The 19,430-nt window shown below is 34.9% G+C and overlaps 1 protein-coding gene across 2 annotated transcripts; it reads left to right on the plus strand.

Annotated features, from left to right (window-relative positions):
* Nucleotides 1–452: 452 nt before the first annotated feature.
* LOC138330287 (NADH-cytochrome b5 reductase 3-like) lies at nt 453–16,034 on the plus strand. Of its 2 annotated transcripts, none has more exons than XM_069277783.1 (8): nt 453–601; nt 8,566–8,709; nt 9,114–9,186; nt 9,755–9,861; nt 10,652–10,781; nt 11,711–11,880; nt 12,376–12,475; nt 13,838–16,034. In XM_069277783.1, the coding sequence occupies exons 1-8, from the start codon at nt 581–583 to the stop codon at nt 14,008–14,010; spliced, it is 918 nt and encodes a 305-aa protein (XP_069133884.1). In that variant the 5' UTR covers nt 453–580; the 3' UTR covers nt 14,011–16,034. The 2 variants fall into 2 exon arrangements, with proteins under 2 accessions (XP_069133884.1, XP_069133885.1); XM_069277784.1 differs by lacking the exon at nt 453–601 and adding an exon at nt 908–1,014.
* Nucleotides 16,035–19,430: the final 3,396 nt, after the last annotated feature.

The raw sequence follows: 19,430 nt of genomic DNA on the forward strand, positions 1-19,430 counted from the left end.
AAAAAAAATGGTTGAACTCAAATTGTGCATATTTATATCTACGAATGTACTGCTGTACATACTGAATTATCAAATATTTATAGACGTTAACACGTAGAGAAGTGTTTTTTTAATATGGTATCTACATATGTATATATGTATATCCCCATCCTCGTTATATTATGCTACTGGGCATATCACTTTTGTAATGTTGTAGCACAAACATATATACATAAATCTCTATATATTTTTCTGGTTGTAGATATTATGACAGTGGTAGAAACCCCAAATTCGGCTAACCCCAGGAATACAAATACATCCTTCTGCTTATAAAGATATCTTCAAAAATATGCAGACCTAGCTATATGAGAAAGATGTTTTCATATGAAGATAGTAAAATGCATTTTTTACGCGTGGGCGATAGTCGATAGCTCCGTATGTATCTCTTGATATAAGCTCCTATGGTGTGTGCGCAATCGTAACAAGCGTCCGTCTGACGTTGAAACCGGTGCGTGTGCAGTTCGAGGGAGAGCCTTGTTTTAGCCTAGCAGTCGGGGGATCAAAGCTCATCAGCGTCGTCGGAGATTGTTGTACACACAGCATGTCACAGCAAGAAGCATGGGTAAGTTTAACAATCTCACACTTAAGATCAGATTCCAATGACAATGTTAATTCCTAACTCATTAGATGTTATATTTATGTTGTTTTTCCTTGTTTACCAAAAGAAAAAGCAGAAATTGTTTATTTGCTGATTTGGTGAATTGCTATAGGCCTATTTAAAATCATTTTATCTCCTTTGTTGATGCTAAGAATGGCATTTGTGCATCGTGTTATAATCAACATATTGTTTAGAAAAATATCAAGCATGAAAATAGGAATGTGAATGTTTATAAATATGACAAATGATTTCCAATGGCCGGAACAATAATGTTGGGTTGATTTTTGAGGCTACACATCAGTTCAGAACCGGCTTTTGGCTTTCATGTGTGAAACAGAGGTCAAAACTAGGACAGAATGGGGTTTCAAGCAGCGCATGTAAGTCTAATAACTAATTCTAAACAAATTCATGGCCATAGAACAGCTGTCACGACATAATATATATCATAAACGACAAAACAGTACTGAGTGCAACGTTAGGTCCAGTCAAAATGCATGACTGACTGAGAAAGAACCACAGTAGGCCTAGCATTTGTCAGCTGTTTTTTCAGCTGATATCAAGAAATAATATTTAAGCACATTTTGTTTTGTGTAAAATTTCGTTTCTTTTAAGTTATGTTGGCGGATGCAGCACATATCGCATTATGCCTAATGCACACTAAAAATATTATCAAGAAAATATTTTAAGTTTTGTCTCTGCTCAAGGGTGTGTCGATATGAACACTGCAGCAGACAGCAGGTAAACTGAAAATTCACTGTGGGCTTTATCATTTATGAGCAAGGGATATTTGCAGATGTAAGACCAACATAGAATATGCGTTTTTCTCTGTAAAATTGTTGGAAATTTGGAGTTTCAGTTCTGATATATCCCCAGAAATATCCTAGATGAAATTAAAACTTATTTCATTGTGAGCCAGGCTATCAATATGCATGAGTAACAGAGTTGAGTTTTTGACACTCAATACATAAGGTAACTCTCTGGCCTTTTTTACCGTCGATATGAGGATTAAGACCCACAAGTGACACAGACAGTATTAGTATTAACTCCAGATTAGTAATCTGAACATCATACATGTATGTAGGTTACTGATTTCTTTCTGTTGGTACTCTGTCTGAGACCTTTGTAACAGGAGAGGAGAAAATGTAGCGGTCAGACCGGGATTTGAACTCGGGAACCTCCAAACACTAGCTGAATACTCTACCAATTAACTGATGAGCTAACTGGTCACTGATTATCGACCCAGTACAATTCCTCTACATTCCTCCCTCATTTCTTTAGTCTTTGCCACCTTAGACACAACTCAAAAGTTAACTTATTCCTTTGAAGCATACTCTCAATGCTATGAAACAGGTTGAAAGCTTGTAATTTTGTAACAAGAATGGAGAAAATGAGCAGCCAGACAGCTGGCTCGGGTATTAAAGTCGGGACCTCCAAATGCTCTACCGACTGAGCGAACTGGTCACTGTTTATTGACCCTCAGTCCAAATCCGTTACAATTCTAAAACTGATTATATATAATGTATCTGTTGACAGGAACCAGATCACAAACAAATTTAAACATATTGTATATGTTAATTTGCATATATGTGGGAACTAAATTTGTTATGTTTGAAAAAGGTTTTGTATTTGTTTAACATTTTGGTAATTTAAGGGCGTGTCAGGTTTCAGAGGTGAAGGAAAGAGATAGTCAAAATATGTACAAAGTATGATAGATAATCTTGATATTCATATATTGCTCAGATATCTACTTGTATGTACAGTTGTAATTTAACCTACAGGTATTCATACTAAGCTGACCAATGTATCTTTTGTTCTCTGCTTTGCTTAAAAATCAATTAGCTCATTTAGATATTATGATCAGATTTAATTATTTCATTAATTTTTTTTCTTACACCTGTACAAAGAGAAGAAACATTAATTTTAAGCTTTGTGTCTTGTGTATACTTGAGCTAGATGCTAAAAGCATTAATTTGATGATGGGGACACATAGATAGCAGGTTTTCATATGTCAATATGTTGTATTGGTTAAATCTATTTTATCTATAACTACTGGCATAGCTAATTTCACATCAACACTCTCAGGTATTCACGGTTTGTATATATGTATACACCCAACAACATAGACGTTGTACGCCCACAGCAAAGCCTGCATGACTAAGCTGGCCATGCTTGACAGACCATCAAGGCTACTTGTATGTATTTTGGTGTACAGGAAAGCAGACGAAAAAAATCCTGATCATCATATGATCAAATTAGTTTCATTTGAAATAGACATGATTTATTTCTGGTATATTTCATTATTCTTTTGATCTTTCTTTATAAAACTAAATTGTCATTGACCAGGATACATATAATGATGTAATTAAAATACAATTATCTGGGATTCATTTCATAGCTTTACTACCAAGTACATTCTTCTTTCATCAATGTTCCAGTCATCAAATGAAACATTTATGAATAATTTTATGGATGATTTCCTTTGAAACAAAAAAAAATTGTTGGTATCTCAGGTATGTCACCTTCCTGCGTGATCAATGTCAGTTGGGATTTTTAGGCCAATCAAAACAAATATTCCTGATGTCGTTACTTATTTTGTACTTGGCGTACATATGTTCAGGCAACATCCAAGTCATAAACAGAATGAGATGATTTTTATGAATAGCAGCGAGGATGGCATAATGTTAGTCCTGTCCTGTCTCGATTTCATATGGAGTAGGGGGGAGTGAAATACTATACCTTGTAGTAGAGAAACATTTTCAAAGTTGGATGAAAATTGTTAAATTGTTAAAGACCCACTACCTTTCCTGTGAAAAATTTAAAGGTTTTTTGAAAACATCAATAACATAAGAACATACATATCGATGGCATAAGATGAGGTAACAACACCAAACATATGCAAAATTTCTGCATAATATATGATAACTGTGGAGATTTATTTCGCTGTTTTGCCGTCTGGCGCAGTGATATTCAACTACCAGACGGTATTTAGGACGACGGCGGGAAACATAAGACGACCAGCGTTATGAAAATTAACATTTTATTTATTTTAATTAAATTGTTCAAAAGGCGATGATAAGTGTAGTATTAACAGTAAGTTAATAACTTTTGCGACTCTACAAAATCATCGATCTCGTTTTACATTCGAATTCCCATTTTGAAAATTAAAAGCCGTTTCAGAAAGATAGTGGGCCTTTAAGGAGATTAGGAAAGTAAGTGAAGTAAAGTGTATTACATACTTTATACTGTGTATTATCCTTGTTGACTATGCAGTTCTGTTGTTTACATCCTCCCAAGGGCCTATTTGTCTTAGGTAATAACCCCATACATATATTATAAGCATGGCTTCTAGCAGACAGCTTAACACGTAGTAGTGCATTCTCTGTCTGTTATGTACTGAGCATTCAGATTAGCTTTGTCTTTTTCAGAAATACATTATAACCAAATTATTTTTATTTTAGCAATTTCCAAAGATAGCCTTCTTTGGTTATATTTATAGGTAATACAACAATGAATTAATTTTTATCCAAAAAAATAACAGGTTTTTTTTTCAAAATCTGAACATGTACATAAGCTGACAATGCAGAAGAAAGATTTATTTTGTCGGTTAAAGTGTTCTGGGAAAGGAAGTTGAAAAATTGTTACAGTAGATAAAATACACAGCATTGTTTTAATGTTAAAAACAGATGGTTGACTCTCTTTCAATGGTTACAGAATTTTTCAAATGTCATTTTGATTGTATGACTGGTTGAACAATTGTTTTTCATAATTGCTGTGGTCCATTTTCAGTAAAGCCAAACATTTCTGAATGACAATCACAATTTTACATTCATGGGTTTCAATCATCATCTGTTTCATTTTTTTTGAGTCTAAATAATAAACTCATTCACACCCTTAAATTTCATAATGGAATGGTCTAGTCTTTGATTTAGAAGAGCCTAAATGTGTTGTCGGGGGTGAATGAGTAAAAGAGCATTTACTTTCAAGTAAGTCTTCCAAACCTGTCTATAAAGACCAACCATAGGATCAAGAAAAAAATGGTCTCTATAACAACGTTGTCATTATACACTTAATGGGGAAATTTTGTTGAAATTGACCATTTCGGACCCCGCGAAATTAGTCTTGTTAAGCAGGTTGTCTTTAAACTGGAGTGGTCACTAAGACAGGATGAACTGTAATTAACTGTGATTAATTCTTTAACTGTAGATAATTTTAAAAAGACTTAGTCACTCTGAATGTGTGCTTTCCTGACCATAAGAATTTCAAACAGAAGTTCATCAGTATTCAGTGAGGGCTGTAAACTTGGCAACAAGATAGATTTACTGTTATAGCTCTGACTCAGACTGAAACATTTTGTTCATGGGGAATCAATGAATCACTGTTTGTTTCTGGATCAGGCTACTTTAGGTGTACAGCAGTCGTGGGTCGCAGCAGCTTAGTGGTTAAGGTGTCCAATATTCTATCTCTTGTTATCCAACTAAGTAGACCTTCGCTCATTCACCCCTGAAAATTCATAATGAACTATTCCAGCCTTTGAATTAGAATAACTCAAATGTGTCTACAGGGGTGGGTTAACTTCTGTGTCTCCAGTTTCAGGCCCTGTTCTCAAATACATAAACCAAGGATTTATAAGTGAGAAGGATTCGTGACTGTCTCTTTACATTACTGAACACCACGCAAGACGCCTATGAACCGGGAATAAAAACCGTTTTTCTCAACAAATACTTGTCTTATCGAGTCAAACGAAACACCATTGTAAAGTTTATTAAATTTCACGACGTTTATTACTTGCTTTAAAGACGGAATATTTAGAGAATATGTCTTAAATTTTCGTTTAAAAAAATTGACAGCTCATGAAATGTCGGCCCGCTTCAGAAAGTAAGACGGTAACCCTCGCACTTGCAAGCTACATCAAAGGCTGCGCCGGCGGATATCAAAGGAAAATCAGTCGTTGCCCAACGTCACGGTCAGTGCACACACACAAAAGCGCCTGCCTTGGACTTCCCCAAAACCCAGTGTGACTTATCCTTCTCATATACGTCCTTGCATAAACTCAAAATAGGTCTGCATATTTATTTTTCTATAGAGACAACATTATTTCAACATGAGATAATTCGGTAAGTATATAAATTTACCATGAGTTTTTTCCCCTGATTATACTTCTTTGACATATATGAATAACAAGTCTTACTTTAGTACTAAAGTGATGCTATATATAACATTAACTCACCAGGTGGCGTTATCATAAACACCACATATTGCAGTTCATTGATATTTCAAGATATTTGTGTAAATGACTTCATTTTGACTGATTATCGGAACTTCACAAGCTGGCAAAGGAGTACACATATATATATATATACTTGAGCAGGTTGTTATAGTCAGCACACCAGAATATAAGCTAATAAAATGTCTATTCATTAGTGATATGACTAAATATAATCCAATAAAATTCTGTAATAATACATGTAGTATTATTAATGCATGTACTATATTCACATATTAATTAGATTATACTTAAAGTAGGTTCATGATGTGTTTAATATTATTCTTCGACTCTGGGACTATACCTCACCAGACAACACTATAGGAGAATAGTTCCCAGGAAAGGGCCATAATAGATTTAGTACGTCACATGACATTCATTATGACGTCATATATTTGGTCGCGTGCTCATTCCCGGGGGACTATACTTTGGTATAGTTCCCATAGTCAGGTATAGTCTCCCGTAGTCAAGAAGGACAGAGAACTGTTGCAAATAGACCATGGCTGCTATCCAATCCCATTCCTAGTAATTATCATGTAATGTACTAAAGCTTCATAGCTTTGTCAGGAGGAGCTGATTTTTGATTGAAGAATACATAAATAATGGGTATTATTGGATTATTGATGCTTTTTTTGGCAAAACTTGAAAACATTAACATGGCCAAATTTTAGATTGTGATAAGTACTGGTATACTGCCTAGTTAAAATGCAGGATTTTGGAATGTTAAACAAAAGGTTGTTTACTCATTCACCCCTAAAGACACATTTGGACTCTTCTAAATCAAAGATAAGACCAGTCCATTAGGAAATTATAGGGATGAATAAGTTAGAGGCAATCCCTGTGTCAGTGCTTGATAACCACTTAAATGAGTTACCTCAGTGAGTCACACCACGCTTTTAGAGTGTCTGGTATAAATCTGTAGGTCAAAATGTCTAAAGGCTGGTGCTATGGTTAGAGAATCTTTGTTTCTGTCACATGGTCAGCCTGTTTATCTCTGTATCACAGTTTACATTGAAATTCAAAAATGATTTTCCAGTTCTCGTTATGATTTTTTACCTTTCAGAAGCCCATGCTTGATTCTCAGTTAAATTTACTTCTTTTCCTGTAATCAGTTATCATTATTCTTATACATAGTGCAAGACTTTCTTGTAGGACATGTATTTTTCAGGGACTGATGATGGGTTTATATTTCCAATAAAAATTATCCTTAATTTTAGCAAATTCCATCTTCACAAAAAAAAAATTTCTTTTGAGAATTTTTTCCCCATTTACAAATTTTCTTCACAAAATGAGGACCCTTTCCAATAGGTAATGAAAAACGCTGCATATATAGCATAAATTATAACTAGAAAACTTAAGTGTCCTTGGTGCAGACATTTTTGATGCTCCCTGTAGTCTACTTGTGTCTAAGAAGGAAGAGTAATAGATTGAGGTTTAGTGAATTAGTCATACTACAGTCTGCACTGTATGTTAAAGTTAATTGAATGTGTAAGCTCAGCCACAGGATGCATGTGCAGTGTATATATACCGTATATACTTCTTGTCTCATCTGTTGTAAAACACAGACTCACTTCTCACTAGCTTGAGAAATTCATAGATTTAATTACATGCAGCGCTTGTCTCATTTGGAAAGAACATTTGTGGATTTCGAAAGAATTTTCGAATAGTTGATACTCCTATGAAAATTATGGTATTTTGGAAAAAAATAGTTTTATTATTAAACTAGATTTTATTATCAATATATATATATATACATGTATAACAATTACGAAAGCAAATACAATTTTTCTCCAATTAATAAGTTTTTCATGAATATCGGGTTAGCCATAAATGCAGTACATGTAATTACAATATTGTAAAACTTTCCTTTGAATGCTATTTTGCACTATGAGTGTGTCTGTGCAACTGAATTTAACTGAATATTACTAACAGACCCTGTAGATCAATCACTGATGTGAAGGGGTCAGTCGAGGGAAGTAGATATATCCATCAGTTCTGGTCACATAATGCATGTATTTTAAAACAAGCCAACATGGGTATCATTTTGCATCGGATGTAACATCTGGCATAACATCAATACAACTGTATACTGGGTTGTGGTAAAATTATGGTTCTAATCTTGTGTGTCAATATACATGTATTTATTAGAATGAGTTTATTGATTATGCAGCTTTTAAAACAATATTACAAATAAAAAAGAAGTCATTGAAAGTTATTTTTTATGCTTAATTCATGTACACACGCAGTACACACAGCTTTTTGTACAGAATGATGCATTTTGAAATTAAGACAATTAAAATTGTTGTCATATTACCAAAGTCAATAATATTAAGGCTATTGATTATTTTGGTAAACTGTTGACGCTAGGTTAATTTACATGATCAGTCTACATAGTATTTCGTTTTTGTATGTCAACTAAAAAAATTGACAATATACCTATACACATTCAGTTACACTGCCGATTTAGCACAAAAAATATAATTAATACATGGATGTGTATGAAGTAAATATTCTTAAAAATGTTTTACTTGTCCTTGAGCTTGTTAAATGTTTAAATTTGATTTAATTAGTCTGAATATATTATAGTTTTTTGCCTTTGTTAAATCTATGAAAGTTTGAAGGAGGATAGAGTTAGGAATATTATGATAGATCCTTTTGTTTCCAGGCAATTCCTGTAGTGATCGGCATTGGAGTCGTAGCTGTCACAGCAATCCTAGCCAAAGTGTTCCTGTTTGGGAAGAAGAAAAAGGCCTTGGTTACGTTAGAGGACCCTAACACCAAGTACTCACTAAAACTCATTGACAAAGAGGTAATGAAGTCATTTCATTTGGTATACATGTATCTTAGTTACAAAATTATGCATGTTATGTATACAGTTTATTCTGTAATTAATATAAAATATCCATTCCATATATATTTAAGCATTTTGTTTGGGTTATTACCCGGGTACTTCATTTTCGACAGATTATGTGTCATATACTATAATTAGGTCACTGTGACCAGCATTTGACCTTCATAAACTTTTCCTCACGGGTCGGTTTCATACTTTTTACTAGCCATGAACTGTAAAATGATTAATGACCTTGTTGAAATAATCATTAAAAAAGAAAAGTTTAAATTAATAGATAACTTTCTAAATAAATGTAATTAATGAATATATATTATTTTTCACCAGTGTGCTTTGTTTTGTGACCTTTGACCCTCTATTTACAGGAAATCAGCCATGACACCAGAAGGTTCCGATTTGCTCTGCCAACTCCTGAACACATCCTAGGACTTCCTGTCGGTCAGTAAAACATCTGTCTTTCAGTCCTATAACTAAGACACTGCTCTCATGAAGGTAATACCTGTGGTAACCAATATCCTCAAAACAGTGTATTATTGTATCAGTTTGGTTTCAGTTTAACATCCTATCAATAACCCGGGTCATTTAAGATACGTGCGAGGTTAAGAAGATGGAGGAAAGCCAGAGAAAAACTGCCAACCAGTGGTCAGTACATGGCAAGTGCCCCACATTCAAACTTTTGACCCAGGGGTTGGGGAGCTCATTGTGATATGTCAGGACATCTTAATTAGTTGGCCGAATTCAATCAGTAATTTCACAATTTGGACGGTTTTGAGAGGGGAAAGATTAATTCAGATTTAATTATCAAGAGTTCACTAGGGTGTACAAGTAATCACTACGGGGGGTGGAGGTGCAACGTCCTTGGTTATGGAAAATGTAGAAATTCTTGATGGAACCGGTGGTGTACAAGGTTATCCCATTCAAAAGATTATTTTCCTTGTTAGTGATGGGTTATTTTTGACAAAATGGATCTTCTATCATGTCTGTTGTATCTTTTTTATATCGACAGGTCAGCACATTTACTTGACCGCTCGCATGGATGGTCAGTTGATCATTCGGCCATACACACCAGTGTCCAGTGATGATGACAAAGGATTCATGGACCTTGTCATCAAGGTATGTGTTGTCCATTCTCAATCACCCCTGAACACACGTCAGAAGTCTTCCAATGTAAAGGCTAAAAAAGTTCATTATGAATTTTCAGGGCTCAATGAGTTAGTTAACAGTATTAGTTCAATCTAATGAAAAGTAGACTTGTAATTCCAATCCACTACCATACTTTACGCTACGCTCCAATACAAGAACTAATAACTCCCAGTTCAGGGTCACTTCTGCATGACCTCTGGCCTAGAATTGGGACATCTCGGGCCATTTATACTTCCGAGAGAATCAACCATACCAAACACACCAAAGATTTTGTTAGCGAGATGCTGATTGGCTAACCAAAAGGTCAGGTCATGCTGAGGTGACCTTTAACGGGGAGTTGTTAGATCTTGTATTGGAGATTATCATAGAGTATCGTAGTGGAGCAGAATTACAAGTCAACTAAAAAAATTAGATTTGTATTAGTTAAGATGATGTTAAACAAATACATAAACTACATCCTGTATAATTTTCATTGGTAACTTAGAAATTCATCAAATAACTATTCATCAATTTTAATTATTTCCTATTACTATGGCCATTCATAGCATCTAAGAATTTTCTGAATCTTGTTCATATTACGGGTAGTTTTAATGGTTCCTTCATGACCATGAGAGATATTTCATGCCAGCGATTTTCTCAAATTAGTAGAACTCGGATCATGAAATTAATAAGTGGCTGATGATGTTAAATTCTGCAGAGCCTCATTTAAGAATATCATTGTTTAGAAAGCAAATCTTATTAAATTCTCTTTTCTTGACAGGTGTACTTTAAGAATGTCCACCCCAAGTTTCCCGAGGGAGGCAAGATGAGCCAGTATCTGGAAGCTATGTCCATTGGAGACTACATTGATGTACGAGGACCAAACGGACTTCTCAAGTACACCGGCCCTGGTATGTAGCAGTATGTTTCAGTAAGATTGCACTATAAGTGCCTGAGAAAAACATAATCCTGATTTATTGTGTTTTAGAAAGATCATGGAACAACCCTGTTTGTCTGTTTCATATCATTCAATGAAAATTCATGAATACATATCTTAGCATAGTGATTTCACAGAAATCACATTGCAAAAATGGTAAGCATTAAACCATCGAAGATCAAGTTTGGACAGGATTCATCCTGGCTACTAGGTAAAGAGAGACTGATTTATACAGATTGACAGTTAAGACTACCGTTATTTCATCAATTTATTTGCAATTCTTGAATTAGATCTATAAATGAAAAACAGGCAAACCTAAAAATGATGCATGATTGTTTGTAAAAATCTATTTCTGATTATTAGAGATTCTGCAAATGATTAATACTTCGTAATATTTTGGCAGTAGAATTTATTAGAACTTACTGCAAACTGCTAAAATAGTTTCACCACCCTGACTCTTTGTTAAAGGCCCACTACCTTTCCGAAACAACTTTTAATCTTTAAAATGGGAATGTAAAACGAGATCGATAATTTTGTAGAGTCACAAAAGTTATTAACTTACCATTAACACTACATTCATCATCATCTTCTGAAAAAAAAAATGTATATATTTATTTTCATAACGCGGGTTGTCTTATGTTTCCCGCCGTCATCCAAAATACTGCCCGGTAGTTGACTAACACTGCGCCAGACGGCAAAACAGTGAAGTAAATCTCCACAGTTATCATATATTACGCAGAAAATTTTGCATATGTTTGGTGTTGTTACCTCATCTTAGGCCATCGATATGTATTTTCTGATGTTATTTATGTTTTTCAGAAACCTTTGATTTTTTCTCTGGAAAGGTAGTGGGTCTATAAGAGTTTTGCTTTATATAAAATGCTTTATGTTTCCTGTGTTAAGGTGAATTTAACATCCGTCCCGACAAGAAGACCGCACCAAGTACTTTCACGGCTAAGAAGGTTGGGATGATTGCCGGTGGAACAGGTATCACTCCGATGCTACAACTCGTCAGACAGGTGTTCAAGGATCCCAAGGACAAGACTGAACTGTCTCTGCTCTTCGCTAATCAGGTACACAATATTAACCTATTAAAATTAAGTATTTTAATCTCCACACAACAGAGTTTTATTGACTTTGTGATTCACAAACTTATCAAAATTAGAGATGTAATTCCCTTCTAATTCCGCTCTAATACGATGCTCTATGTTGCGTTCCAATACAAGATCTAACAACACTTGTTCGGGGTCACCTCAGCATGACCCCTGTGGTTAGCCAATCAGCATCTTGCCTATGGAATAGCTGGTGTGGTTGATTCATTTGGAAGTATAAACGGTTAACAGTATGTCCCGAGATATTCCTATTGTAGGCCAGGGGTCATGCTGAGGTAACCCTGTTGTTGTATTGGAGCGTAACGTAGAACGGCGTAATAAGATTGGTGATTCATCAGCGTGAAACAGATAATGATATTTACACTGTGGGATTAAATCAGTACACAATACATATGATAGACTTTGAAAGTATTGTCTAATCCAAACAGGTGAACTATATTTTAACTTATTTTGCAGACCGAGAACGACATCTTGCTTAGGACTGAGCTAGAAGACATTGCTGCTGAGCACCCTGACCGATTCCACCTTTGGTACACATTGGACCGACCTGGGGATGGTAAGGGGCTACAATTAATCCCTTGATACAGCTGTTGTCACATATCCCTGATATGATGTTTGGCCTGTAACCTTCAGCTAGTACTTTGTAAGAGGAGTTGAAAATGAATGGCCTGACCAGACAACCTTACACTGCCAACCACCAGCCAGATGTTCTACTAATAAGTTGCTTTCAAGATATCAAAAAGATGTTGGGTTTAATGCACTTTACCACCGATTCTTACGATTATTTTGTCAAGATTTTTGCGAATTTACAATTATTGGAGGGTGAGACGAATTGACGGTATATTGTACTTTCCCACATCGTTTTGGTATCTTGTAACTCTCTGGTTGTCTACTATTGACATGGTCCAGCACTACTGCTACTTAAAATATTTTGAACTATTGAAAATGTTGATAAGGCTACAAAAAAATACAGTATATGTCTGTATAGGATAACATTGGCAAAAAAATAGGGTTGGTCAGATGGGAGGATTTTTTTCTTTCTTTTTTTTTAGTGTCTTTCACTCTAAAATGATGGCCCAAACCGGAGTCTGAGATTGAAATCCTGACTTTTTAAACTTTTTTTCAAAAATTAGGGTCGGGGGTAAAAAAGTAGGGTCGCTCAAGTAACCCTAAACAGACATATTTTTTTGTTTTGGCCTAATGAAACAAGCTTTATAGGTGGATCTTTAACAGATCCCAACACTATTTGGTATCTCAAACTTGTTGATATCATTTCTGGTTTATTGTCTCATTCACTCAACAGACAGTATTCTTAGATTTTGTCTCAAAAGATTTTTTCAGTAATCGGTCAGCAAAGAGGGAGTTTTGCTAGTCTTCTAAATAACACATTACTAATGTGTCGCATATCTCTTAGATAACCTTGTGATGTTTGGCCTGTAACCCTCAGCAATATGTGGGAATATTGAGTGCGGAAGGAGTATAGGAGTTAACAAGACATCGGAATATCAATATATTGCAATTTTAATTGCCTTTCAACTCAGTCAATCGATAGCAAATTATACATGTTGATATGCATGCTATTCAATCAAAAACAAACACTGATATTGTTCTCGATTACGATCATTAGTGTTTGAGTTGCTACTGATGCTAGCTTGTAAAGGGAAGTAACTCTTAACCAACAATGCTCTAGAGGTATGACTTGGTGGCCAATTCATTTACTGGAATTTAATAGAATCAGAATGCAATACTATTGCAATTATAGTCTGCAATACCAGGTAGTTAAACTTTCTCAATATTGTTTTCACCGATAGCAGTAGTATCGCATTTAGCTAGAATCTAAGGCAGTAGTTACTCCTAATATTGATCCTTATTTCATGTTTCGTCTACTACAGTAATTACGTTATCATTTTCTCCACAGGATGGACCTACAGTAAGGGTTTCGTGAGTGCTGATATGATCAAGGAACACCTTCCGGGCCCTGAAGATGGAACTATGATCATAATGTGTGGACCTCCCCCAATGATCAACTTCGCATGTATCCCGAACCTTGAGAAACTCGGATACTCTCCAGAAATGAGATTCGCTTACTAGATCAAAGATCAAAGGCCAGAAACAGCTGAGCTGAAATAGTGTTCACTTTAGATACCTTGAATTTCTGAATATTCTGTTTAACTAAAGAATTTTGAATTCTACGTATTGTGATGAAATCATGAAACCATGTGTTGTTGCCAGATATGTTTACTGGAAGAATTTTTGTATATCAGGCTCCTGGTAATATTGTTTTAGATCTAAGGTTACAGCATTCACTTTGAGATCTAAGTCCTGAAAGATTTTGAATATTTTGTTTGATAATTTTTCCACTGAAGGTCAATATATTTGTGTGGTGTGATGGTATTTGTCACAATATCTTGACTTGTTGAACTCACTCATCCCTGCAATCTTAAAATGACGAATGAGTTAAGTGATGGCAATATTGAAATTACCTGGATAGATTTGATCAGGGAAAACAGAAATTTCAAAAAAATTATTCAAAAAATAATTCCAAAGTTTTGACATTAATTATTTTTCGTACCATATAGTAAAGTGATATTTAAAATATGAAGCTTGAAAACTTCTCTTAAAAGCATATCCTGAATTAAGTTATCTTGCATATTATAAAACAAATGTATTATTTAGATGTGATATTTATGCTTAGAAATATAGTTAAAGTGCTATATGTATTAAATTGTGTGTGATGTACTGGAATCGTCCACGTCTTTGATACCAGTTTCCTGGTGACTTAATTCAGCATTTCCACAGCGATTAAGTTTCTAACTTTTGAGTTGTATGGTTCCATTGTGTCTATACTTGATCGGCTGAATTTCGAGGTGATTAATGTTCGCAGCTTTTGATAATTGACGAAGACACAAAAATCAATCTCATACAATGATGAGTTGGGTTACAGTATTCTGTCTTAGCAAATTACAGAGTTAGCTCTCCTGTGGGTAGGATTTCATTGTGTACCCAATTCATGTCGTTCACGACCTTACACACGCAAACACATGACGTCACAATCAATACCTACCCGCAAGTGCAGATAACTCTGTAATATGCAAATGCAGAATAATGTTCTATAAAACAATTGTTTTGAATTGATACATCTGTCACATTTGAAAGTCTGATGAGAAAATCAGAGTTGAGTGAAATATTTATATTATGAGAGCAAATAGTTATTTCTATTTTACTATCTCGTTACCTATGGGGAGAAGGCTTTTTGTAGTTTTATATAATCATGTATTTCTGGGCAGAGCTTGATGAAGCATCTATCTATAATATTAAAACTGTGTGTATTCAGTATGTGATACTTGTTATATATGTAGTGGCTGCAAGAGGGATGTGTGCTAAAGTTGAAATGTTTCTTTAAATTTTATACCAAATATTTATCTACAAACTATAACAAAGATTCAAATTCTTTAATTAAATCCATGAGAATCTGTCTTAAAATCCATAATGCATATAATTTAAAAACTAATGGAAAGTTATCAATTTCTGTCTTTGCATATTACAGAGTTAGCTCCCCTGCAGTTAGGTATCCATTGTGATGTCATTATTTGGTGAGCGTAATTCATGTGGTTTTCCCCCCAAAAAAGTATGACGTTATGCTGGCAAACACATGACGTCATAATTAATACCTACCATCAAGGGCAGATTACTGTGTAATATGCAAATACGGAATACATAACGGTGAATAATTTAGTTTAAGTTTTAGGGTACTTATTCTTAAATATAAGTGTATCTTCATATAAGTTTAATGGTTCATCCATCCCTTAATATTGATGACCCTTTAAATATCAGTTTGTTTGGTCAAACAAGTTTTCGTTAACATTTCTCATTGTTGACAAATTCGTTGAACTTCATTCTACTTTTTTTTTTCAAATTTCTTATGCAAAGATATTGTTTGTTTTGGGTATAGCTAATATTGGATATAAGGGTTGAGTAAATACTCTGTGTGAATGAAGAGAAGAATGGGTGAGTTAGGTTCTATAAAATCACATTTAATGTACTAGATTAATTATTAACTGTTTCTATACTTACAAGTTATTATAAATAAACACTTGCCTTGCTTTCGTAAAGAATGTCTTATGCGTTTTCATAGACCTTGAAATTCATAGTTTTGATACCACAACAACACTGTAGATAGGCTTATTTTGAGTTCTGACTTTATCAAGTTCCTTACACTCCAGCTGTCATTTCACCTCAGTACCTAAAACTGACATGTCTATTAATGAACTAGGTTGTTAATTTGACATTATTCAAAAAATAAAATCCATGAAGCCACGGTGGTCAAGTGGTTAGAATGTCCCAATATATTATCACAAGCCTTAAACTAACTACCAGGTACTGACCACAGATATGTGGTTTTTCTGTGGGTACTCCGGCTTTCCTCCACAGTCTAAACCTGACAATTCCATAAATTACTCTTACTGTTTATATGACGTAAAGCAACATAAAACAAATCAAGCCTAATCCAACATAAAAAACTTGTGCCTCACATGTGTTCATATAGCGTCAACAGTAGAATTTCTGACTGTTGCTATAATTGGCATCGTCCCTACTTATGTATGGAGAAAGATGTAACCAAAATCAGGCATACAGCTGACTATGTGCCCCGGAAGAACAATAGGATACAAAATGCAAAAAAAAAAAAAAAAAAAAAAAAAATCTGACTCACTTAATATAAGTTTCCACATGATACTTACTAGTACATTGTGTAACCCAAAAACTCATGTTTCAATTGAAGGTGTTCTTGACTGGCAGAAGAGGGATAACAAGCAAATGTTCTTGAAGTACGAATCATACTACATGTTCATGAACCAACAAATACTAACATCAAAGCAACACAGCACTTGAACAGTAATTTTATAAACCAACGTTCGTGAACCATCAAATAAATAGTTCGTGAGCAATCAAATACTAGCAAGAAAACGTTCCTGAACCATCAAATACAGGCATGAAAACATTCGTGAACCATCAAATACAGGCATGAAAACATTCGTGAACCATCAAATACAAGCATGAAAACATTCGTGAACCATCAAATACAGGCATGAAAACATTCGTGAACCATCAAATACAGGCATGAAAACATTCGTGAACCATCAAATACAGGCATGAAAACATTCGTGAACCATCAAATACAGGCATGAAAACATTCGTGAACCATCAAATACAAGCATGAAAACATTCGTGAACCATCAAATACAGGCATGAAAACATTCGTGAACCATCAAATACAGGCATGAAAACATTCGTGAACCATCAAATACAGGCATGAAAACATTCGTGAACCATCAAATACAGGCATGAAAACATTCGTGAACCATCAAATACAGGCATGAAAACATTCGTGAACCATCAAATACAGGCATGAAAACATTCGTGAACCATCAAATACAGGCATGAAAACATTCGTGAACCATCAAATACAGGCATGAAAACATTCGTGAACCATCAAATACAGGCATGAAAACATTCGTGAACCATCAAATACAGGCATGAAAACATTCGTGAACCATCAAATACAGGCATGAAAACATTCGTGAACCATCAAATACAGGCATGAAAACGTTTATGAACCATCAAATACAGGCATGAAAACGTTCCTGAACCATCAAACACAGGCATTAAAACGTTCATGAACCATCAAATACAGCATGAAAACATTCGTGAACCATCAAATACAGGCATGAAAACATTCCTGAACCATCAAATACAGGCATTAAAACGTTTCCGAACCATCAAATACAAGTACGAAAACACTGTGGAATAGTTACCTTTTGCTGTGGAATTGTTTATGAACTATTCCACAGTTGAAGGTAAATGTAGAGACCGGTGAACATAGCTTAGCATGTAGTCTGAAATACATCCTCATTCACTAAATCCATGGAGAGACGGATTAAAGATTAACCCATGTACTTGTCAACGTTGTCATGATATATTTGATAAACTTATGTCAAATGATGTATTTGTAATTACATATATATATGTGTGTATACAATTTTCATCACTTCATTCAAAAATTAATATCATCACTTCTTTCACAGCCTCTGTATTCTCAATCTAGAAAAGAATTCATTTTAACAAATTCAGAGGAGAGAAGATTAACAAATGCCGAAGTTTCTGCCAAAATGAAATGACAGATGCAATGCTAGACAGGATTTTTCCATATTTCTTTATCCAAATCACTTCATATTCCATAAAAATGGCATCTATCAAACAAATTTACATCCCGACACCTTAACACAACCTTTTGCCACACGACGCCACTTTTTCTCTATATGCATCGATAGTATTATGATCCAAAATATGGGAATATTTTGTTGGGTTTTTGTTGTTGTTGTTGTTGTAAATTTTGATTAGCTCCCTAAGGGCTGTGCTTCACGGGAAAAGATTTTTGCCCAAATCACTTTAAATTTATATCCAGAAATCTACAGAGCTACATATTATGTATGGTCCTCCATGTTGAACTGTGAAAACTAAACTGAGTAAATTGTTTCAGTGTGAGTTTAAATGATTCTTTCAAAAAAAGCATGTAAATCATGATTCTTGTTTTCCGAGTGAGGTAATGAAGGGCCGTTTTCGTTTATTCGGAACAACCGGCTCGACCGTTTGTAAAAATCATTATTTCAAGTATACATCCTGACGGACCTGCAGTTTTTGATACAGGCCTGTAAGGGCTTTGTCAGAGCTCGTCTGAAAACAATATAAAATCACCATAAATAAACGAACAACTAGGTCCAACCAGTCAAACCTCATAATCGAAAACGGCCTAGGTCTCAAGGTTTAAATAGGTTGTAAGGGTTTACCTGGAACTGTGGGATAGTTAAACAATAACCAGTGTAATAGTGGAGAGTACCAGTGACTTTCGGTGCCATGTTTTAAGTATGAAAAACACCCCAAACTGTGGAATAGTCAAGATTATGAATAATTCTCGGCCCTTACGGGCCTTACGGGCCTTATGGGCCTCGAAAAATTCATTATCTTGACTATTCCACAGTTTGAGGTGTTTCTCCTATACTTATCACTGCTAGATGCAAATAGACCAACCTCCATTGTACATATAAGCTTGATATATTTGATCAGTTAATTTTAATGGTGGGACGTAAAAAATTGTCATTAGGTCACGGTTATCGGATGGACGGAAGATTTCTGTCAGTTAGACATACAAAGACAGTGAAAGTAACCGCCGGAGCATCGAGGATGTGGGTCATATTGATCGAGGTAACAATTCTCAATATTAATTTGTGCATTGTCCAAAGCCGCAAGTCATATTATCTAAGGCCGCATCGGACTTTATTCGTCCGAAACGCACTTTACCGTCCAGATTTGCATTTACTTTACATGTACACGTGTGTTTTAAATCCATGTAAGCTTTTTATCTGTAAGCTTTATCAGGGAGAAAGTTATCCACAATATACAACTCGAACAAACTTGATATGAACATAAAACTTTGCTATTGAAGCTGGCTGTCA

This window comes from Argopecten irradians, chromosome 8, assembly GCF_041381155.1.
Source record: "Argopecten irradians isolate NY chromosome 8, Ai_NY, whole genome shotgun sequence".
Classification (NCBI taxonomy): Eukaryota; Metazoa; Mollusca; class Bivalvia; order Pectinida; family Pectinidae; genus Argopecten; species Argopecten irradians.